The sequence below is a fragment of the Azolla caroliniana genome, unplaced genomic scaffold (genome assembly GCF_043228905.1).
Source record: "Azolla caroliniana isolate FFs.n. ecotype wild unplaced genomic scaffold, voAzoCaro1.0.p SCAF_8, whole genome shotgun sequence".
NCBI lineage: Eukaryota > Viridiplantae > Streptophyta > Polypodiopsida > Salviniales > Salviniaceae > Azolla > Azolla caroliniana.
The window spans coordinates 1004174-1012781 of record NW_028230443.1 but is presented as its reverse complement, the minus strand read 5'-3'; the positions used below and the strand labels follow the sequence as shown (position 1 = coordinate 1012781).

At 37.7% G+C, this 8608-nt stretch overlaps 1 protein-coding gene across 2 annotated transcripts; it reads right to left on the bottom strand.

Annotated features, from left to right (window-relative positions):
• Positions 1-4920: 4920 nt before the first annotated feature.
• LOC147860683 (pectate lyase-like) lies at positions 4921-6978 on the bottom strand. 2 transcript variants are annotated; one of them, XM_087323800.1, is made up of 4 exons: positions 6845-6978; positions 5659-6291; positions 5407-5539; positions 4921-5169 (listed from the first exon to the last, which is right to left on the bottom strand). In XM_087323800.1, the coding sequence occupies exons 1-4, from the start codon at positions 6973-6975 to the stop codon at positions 4957-4959; spliced, it is 1110 nt and encodes a 369-aa protein (XP_087179926.1). In that variant the 5' UTR covers positions 6976-6978; the 3' UTR covers positions 4921-4956. The 2 variants fall into 2 exon arrangements, with proteins under 2 accessions (XP_087179926.1, XP_087179927.1); XM_087323801.1 differs by lacking the exon at positions 6845-6978 and adding an exon at positions 6542-6618.
• Between the last annotated feature and the right edge of the window lie 1630 nt (positions 6979-8608).

Genomic DNA, 8608 nt, shown 5'->3' with positions numbered 1-8608 from the left:
ACTACATTCCGCTTGTAACAAATCGAGTAATATAAAATCATGTGTTTTGAATTCTTATGATTTCCCAAAAATCGTTTCTTATAAAATAACATTGGTTGTAAAGTTTGTGATATAAATTGAGAATGTACGTTTTTGAAATTCGTCTTTTTTTAGTTACTTCTAAATCACGAAAATAGTGGATTTTTAACCTTTTTCATAGTATGTTTGAACTTGTATGATATTGGTATCAATGTGTTTTGTAAAATCATTGAAAAACCCCTAAAATTACCCTTATCCTTCCATTTATGCGCGATCCTTCCACTTGTGAACGCGAACGTGTTTTTTCGTTTTATATAAAATGGTTTGGTTCAGTTCAGTTTGGTTTCAAGGCAAAGAAACTGAACCGAACCGAAACCAAACCGGGCCCATTGCTACTTGGGAGTCACTTTTAGTGCTCGCTCAAGTAAATTCTCGATGACCCAGGCAACCAAAGATAGGCTAACGAGAGGGTATGCATCCCTCTCACTCTTAGAGAGACAATGCCACCAGGCATACTTTCAAGAGCCACGGACTAAGGGATGGCTCTTCGACTCATTAGTGACCCCTTCACTCATGTATGCATCAGTAGTATGGGCTCCAGGTCTACCATCCTTCATGTGGACGCAATTAGAGAGACCTTTGGTGATGATGTTATCATGTCAACTCCGAAGCAAATCGACAGTACCGCATGACATTATTAGAGCAGAGTTTAGTCTACCCCCGATGTTAGTAGAACCACAAGATAGGATATCCCGTCGAGCCTTTGAGGCATCCCAATCCATACCTACATCTGGAGACACTAGCTCTTGGTATAGCATTGTGTGAGTTGGTTACTTGCAAACGGCATAGACATTAATAACCTACCTCCTCTTAAGTACAACCATGGGACTGATCAAACTCTAATCTCTCATGAAGACCGTAATAAAGTGATACGCCAAGAAATATGGCAAATTTACACTCGATATAAATGGATCACCCCACGAGAGCCACTCCCATCTAAAATGTTGTACTATAAGGAACACTTCTTGCACTTTTCTAAGTTAGGTTTTATTACACGACCAAGATATCTAGATACATTCTTATCAAATGCACTAAGGGTGGCCATTGGACAACTTAAGATATCATCTCACCAACGTGAGATTGAGAATGGTCAAGCTAATAGAGTCCCAAGAGAGGAAAGACTATGTAGGTTATACCACATAGAGATAGAGGATGAGTATCACTGCACATGCAAGTGCCCAACTTATGCCGAGATACGGGCGGAATACCAAGACATATTAGGACCCTCTCCCACCCTCTCCAAACTATTAGATACCCCGAGTGTAAAAAGACTAGGTAGGTATATCTTAGAGCTAAAACAACATAGGGAGAATAAATTACAAAGTGTTAATCATAACCCTTTTACTATTCATCAACATGTAACTAGTGTAATTTTTCAGGAACAAGGGGAGACGATGAATGTGGATACACTTACGCCGCTCAGCCTCTCCCTTGAGGAAGTAGAAATACATAGAACAACCAAATGCCCTCAGATGTTGGGCTTCAAAACAAGTCGACATGGAGTAGAAAAGATTAAGAAGATAAGGGAACGTGAGCTACGTCAACTAGAAGCTATGGTTGGGGTACCTTTTACATTGGGACCATGGGCCACATCCACATCGCAACCCTTTGACCTCCCGCTTCTCTTCGAGAGACTTGGATGGAAATGAAATTAGGCCTAGTATAACATCTTTTCATTGTAGAACATGTTTTTTTAAGAACTATTTTTTATCTTATTTTGATTTTTTTACTTTCGATGAATGGGTAAATATCCCATTTTTGGTAAACCATTTGTCTCATGGGCTAAATTTGGCCTTAGCAGACGTTAATATCTCTCTCTCTCTCTCTCTCTCTCTCTCTCTCTCTCTCTCTCTCTCTCAGGTCATATTTGACCTTAAAAGATGATAATAAAATCCATCAACAATCAGATATCTATCTATCTCCAACTCATTGATCAAACTAAACAAACAACATATAAGCTTCCTCAAAAGCAAGCGTAGGTCCTCACCGAAAGCTTAATTTTCATCCTACGTAATTTTACTTTATTTTGTAACCACCATTATTGATTTAAAGCCTAAAATAAAAAAGCGACTTTCTTGTTAAAAACTTATGTTTCAATCTTCATCAATGTTTCCATGTGTTAATCTATTGTGATTATCCTTAAACTTGTTCTTAACCATTCGAGTGCCATTGTGGTGGAGAGTGCGAGAGAGTAACATAGTGCTCACTAGAGAGTCCTAAATCCTAAGGGGGGGTTGACTCCAAGGAGCCTCTAATTCTAAAGAACCTCCAAATCCATGGAGCCTCCTATCCTAGTGAGCTTCCAATTCCAAGAAGCCTCCAACTTTAGGGAGTCTACAATTCCAAGGAGCCTTTGATTTTAAGGATCCTCCATCCTCCGATCCTAGCGAGCCTCGACATCCAAGGAGCCTCCTATCCTAGCAAGCTTCCGATTCCAAAGAGCATTCGATTCTAGGGAGTCTCCTATCCTAGTGAACCTTTAATCGTAAGTGTTACCACGGAGGTTGACTTAAGAGGGTGAAAAGGCCGAAAGGCCAAATGATGTGTAAAAGAAAGGTTGTGGCCGAAAGGCCGAAACAAGTGTAGCCGGACAGAGCTGAAGCCGAATCACTAATAGCTGAAATAGTATATGCCGAAAAATATAAAAGTAAGAAATGCAAAATATTAGGAAGTTAGTTAGTAACGATTTGCTGAACGACAATGTATTTCTTGATGTAATCGTTCCATGCTTCCTATATGAAGGGGCATGTGTATTGTACAAGTGTGTGTAAGTTTTTAATATAAATTAGCTTTGGAGTACACCATGTCTATTATGTTACTGTGTTTGTGTTACTTATTTTAGTTTGAAGTTTTAAGCACAGAGCCAATCAGACATAAGCCGATCGTACAGAGCTAGTAAGTAACTTATTTGTTTATCAATTTCTAAGTGTTAATTCCATCCTTCCGTCCACAACCTTTGGTGAAGGGTACTCAGGGATTGAGTATCTAACTACGTGTTTTAGTCATTAAAACACTAAGAAGCCTCTAATTTTAGGGAGCCTCTGATTCTAGCAAGTTATTCAACACGTTGTCGTGAAGAAATTGCTTCATGATATAAAAATAAGCTCAAATATTAGATCAAGTGACATTATGGCGACTTGAACCCACAACCTTATATACCAAATAAAACATTTATACCACTAAGCCAAGTTATTTTTTAAAACTATATTTTCTTTCCCATATTAATTTTCATACATGACAGCTCAAATGAGCAAGATGGCTATGATGCTTCACATGTAATGCATGTACGCCAAATGGCGATCATGCATGTCTTGTACCCTCACATGCATCATATGCATGGGGACACCTATAAAAAGAGGGGAAAGTATGAAGGAAAGGAATCAAGAGAAAGTCAAAAAATCAAATAATGGATCAATCAAATAAGCTAATTCAAGCATTGTAAAGTTGGTAAAATCTTGTATTCTCAATATACGTCATGTTCTTATCATATACTCTTGTTTCTTAAATCATACATTGTCTCTATCTCTTATCTGTGCTCATCTCTTTCTCAAATGTATTACTTTTAACTCCTAATATTCCTCCTATCCTTAATATCTCTTATTTGTGCTCAGCTCTCTCACACATGTATTACTTTTAACTCCTATTCCTCCTATCCTTAATATCTTTGTGACATCACCACACAAGCCTTGTAAAAAATTTGCTCAAACTCGAATTAACCTTAGTCCTAGTGACTTCGCCGCACGAACCACGACTACTCGACAACACATTCAACTCGAATAAACTTCTCGATCCCAAGGGTGCTAGTTGAGATAAAAGGGAATTTTACGTGAGGTGACCCATAAAGGGTTTCATAAGTCTTATCTTGTTGCACGACGCACTCCTTAGTTCGTGTTCTTGGCGATCCCCTTCAAGTAGCACATACACATGTGTTTACGCAACTTGAGGGTATCCATGAAAAGGATGCTTCATTCCACAGCTAATGCAAAGAGATAGTAACAAAATATAATGACACCTTAAATCTGCAAAAACTTGAATCAGAAGTAGTTTTAGTAAACATCTACTTATGTCTCATGCATTCAAAGAAGGTTACACTCATGACCAAAGGTTTGGCATTAGCACGCTCACACTTATGGGTTTATAGCGTGTATACACTATAACTAATTGCAACATTTTGTATAATCTTCGATCGAGAAGATGGTGCAAACAACTTAAATATACTTTTTTTGTTGTTATTACCTCAAGTTTATCTTCACCAATGTTTGTTTTATTGATAACTATGATTGTTGTTCGGAAGTTAAAATTATGTATACACAGTCGTGTGTTTTTAAGCCAAAAAATTGTACAATTGTAGCCTACATACAATTTCATGTGTGATGGGACAACATCAAAGCAATTCAGCATTACCGTCATAGGAATAAATAAACAAGAGACATTTCATGAGTGGAGCAATTTTCAGCTCTACATGAGCTGATCTTTAAGATGATGGTAGAGTCAAAGATTTATTTAACAATTGTAACGACTTTTATTGACGCGTTACGTATAACACGATGTAGTAATAAAGTAAAGGATGATTACAATGTGACTTGCCTGTCATTGTTGCAAATGGCAACTACATTTAATTTACAAGGTTGTTATTTGGATGTAGGTTGTTCACATAATTTGTCATAATTTACAAGGTTGTTATTAGAATAAGTATAAATGGTTATTGATATACTTGTCATAACCTATCCCTATATGCACATTATTATAATATGTGATTTTGTAATATGTATAAATAAATGCCCACATGAAGGTGGAAGTTACCATACTATGTGTATGTATATATATACTTCAAATCCATGAGGGAGTGTGCAATGTAGTGTACATGCAATATTTTGCTTAACAAGCCGATGTCGTCGTGCACGAGAGGGCTCCGGCCGATCCCGTCATGTAAGCGGCAAACTCGCCGTTACCTTGCAAAGTGTCATTGTCGATGGTGTCGGTGTTGGTACCCGACTGCACGAAGTATGCCCCATCCACGAAAGTGTCATTGATGGATCTCCACCTCCACTTCTGCCACACCGAGGCGCTTGTGTCGAGGCGCTGGGTCACCTATACACCCATTACAACCATAAGTACTTGAGTGACAGACAGTACACATCATGAACATTTATAGAGTACTAGGTATTGAATGTATTTTGGGTTCATGGTATGGTCTATGCAAGGTAATAAACACTAGAACAACAATCTTATAAGACACGGACCAATAATGTTGTTTAGCATGTAATGGCTGGTTCATAGATGTTTGAATCTTTATGTAATAGAAGTGCATTACTATATAATATTTACCTCCTTGACTGTGCCAGACGCACGGAAGCGGTTGCCTTGACTGAGGATCGTGGGGGCGGCACTACCACCGATCGCGTATTGTGCCCATCCGTCGTAGTCGTTGTTAAAGACATGGACGTAACCGAAGCGACACCTGCGAATAATCATTCGCAATCAGCTTTGATGAATGAAGGATCGCTTGGCCATTATATAATATTAACTTGAGTTTAAGTAAGGAAGTAATATTAAGGGTACATGACGATTATTTATTACCTTGGCATACGTTGGACTAGGCCCGTGCCGAAGTGGTTAAATGCGACGGTGACTTTCATGGCAGTGTCGGCGGAGTAGGTGTCACTATGGCCAAGGAGCATGACCTTGTCATGATCGGAGAAGTAGTTGTTGGAGATGGTGACGAGCGAGGAAGCATGGGTGACATCGATGAGGCCATCCGCGGAGGAGGAGAGGGAGTTATGGTCAATCCAAATGTTGCGCGAGGCTAAGACACGTATGGCATCGCCATCGGAGTCACCACCATGACAATCATGGATGTGAAGACCATGTATGATCACGTTGCTCGCGTCTTGAATCGTAATGCACGGCCCATCCGCGATATGGACATTGGTGCCACGACCATCAAGAGTCTTGTCATTGCTAATGAGGAGCTGTGCCTTGAGGTTGATGGTCATGCTGCCCCCGAAGTAGATCCAGAGAGGTCCTTTCTGGATCGCACCATAGCGTAACATACCGGGCTTGGGGTTGTCTATATCGTCACCGTCATTGGTGACTACGTAGAAGTTCCCGCCCTTCCCACCCGTGGTCTTGCTACCGAAGCCTATGGCACAATCAGCTAGCTTCATCCGAGATTGTGCCCAATTCGTATCGCCTCGCCAACACTTATCAATCCTGCAATGTAATTGTTCTAGCCAACTTTTAACTTCCAATATGTAGATAAATAGCAATGGCTACTTTTCATGGTTTTTGAAAAGCGTTTGTCTATTTTAAATTATGAAAAACAATCTTGAGATATTATATTTGTCTAACTTTACAGTAAATAACCAATTACTTTCAAACATCATTGATTCATTGTGGAATTAGTTTAACTTCATTTCGGGGAAATCCAAGTAACTGAATTGTGAAAGACCTTTCAAGCTACTTTAGCATTATCAGCTTGCTAGATTATGACCATCTCTCCAACTAAATTAGATAAGAGTACAAATAAATCACAAGGAGGGGAACCTATAGGCTACAACTTCCTAGTTATGACATGTTTGTTTCCTACTAAATGGTCTTAGTCGAATTATATCTATTTATGTCGTCATTTCATAACTTTCTATGATTTCATGTATAAAAAAGTGTATTTGCTCCTATGATTAACGAAACTTCACACTTAATTAGTGAGGAAACAAAATTTATGATCTTCAATTGCCTTATATTATGTTAATGCCAACATGTTTACCTATTGTAATTGGATGCAGCCATAGTAAGATTTGTAGCTAACATAATATTACCAAGCAATAGCATTAGTAGTGCTAGAACCAAGAGCATTTTATGACTATTTGTCTTCACATTATTAATACAATGAGCCATATTACTAATAAGGGAGATATGTGTATATGTGTGTGTGTGTGTGTATGTAATTCAATGAGACCTTATATATAAATGATAATAATTTGATGTTGATTTAACTTGTGTGGATTGCCTCGCTTTTATACCATGTGTTTACAATCGGCATCATCGACGGTGGTCTCATAATTGAGGTGTTGATTAAGGATAATAATCACAATCTTTTAAATTATTATTATCGTCAAAAAACGGCTCAAGTGGCTCATCAACCCTATCTCATAAGTGATGTTTTCATGGAACTGACGGCACATGAGGATAGAGGGGTCAACGTGAATTGTCTCGATTGTTGGATTTCTATACTACAAATTGGGAATGACCTCTCGACACACAATATACATATATAATTTAACAAGACATTACGTGCAAAGCACAAGTTTTACGTTGCCTCTTGTTTTCAAGAAGTATGTAGGCACTATGGATTAAACTTTAATAGAAATCCAAGAGAGATTGACAAGATGAGAGACAAGTTAAGTTTTTTCTGTTACAAGGTCTACATGAATATCTTTTCAAACAAGAACCTCACAATGGAAAGTGAAGCTTTGTTTAATTCCCAATAACTTAATTCAAGATGTGGAAAAGTGTACAATCTATTATATATTTTTAGGCTCTAGGTTTAGATGGGCAATATGTTCACCGGGGGAGGGGGGCTAGGAATTTGTGGCATGTTGAATTTTGCTTGAATTGGCAAACCAATTAAATCAACAATGTCATTTTTGTGATGGCTAATATCCACAAGAATATATGTATGCTTTTGGACTTGTGTGAGCCATGGATAAACGATCAAGATCGTGCATTTATAATTCATGAGAAAAAGAATGTATAATGTGAAACATGCAATAGCTCATGGGAGGAAGTCACGTAAACAAGACCACATTAGACATGCTAAAGCAAAGTCAAAGGAATACATGGATTTGTTGCCATCTGACATTATTCAAATAAATATATAATATAACAAACGTGGCAGCATTGTGTTGTTTGTTATCCAATCATAAGCCTAAACCTTCAACCCTATTCTTCATATTTTTGCAAGTTGGGATCATGTAGGCTATGTATTGGCTTTATAAATATGGTTTTCAAATATCACTTTCCACAACAAACAATATCATTGCCTTTAAGGAAATGCTAGCAAGACTGTGGGTGCATATTAAGAGTATGAGAAATTATTCATCCTTTTAGTTTGAGAGTATCCACTAGAACAAAAGTCTCCATAAATTCTTCTTAAAAAAGAGATCACTCTCCAAAACAAACAATACTAATGCCTTGAAAATCAAACACTAACTCATATGCAATAGAATAGCGTAATGAAATTCTTCATATGTAAACAACATGCACAATAAGAGTTTTCTACTTGAAGAAATCATTTATGAAATCACTTTCGTTAACAAACATTACTCGATTATTTGCAATAGTGCAATGTATAAGAATTGTCAATTAAAAGCAATTGATAAAACAAATATTATGAACAATTGCCTACAAGTGACAACACTTTCATGATGTCGCATGTAACTACAAAAATGGTATACTCTTTGAATATGAAATGTGCATAAAAAACCCTAGTATAGATGATGGAAACCTACATGAAAGTAGTTCACACAAA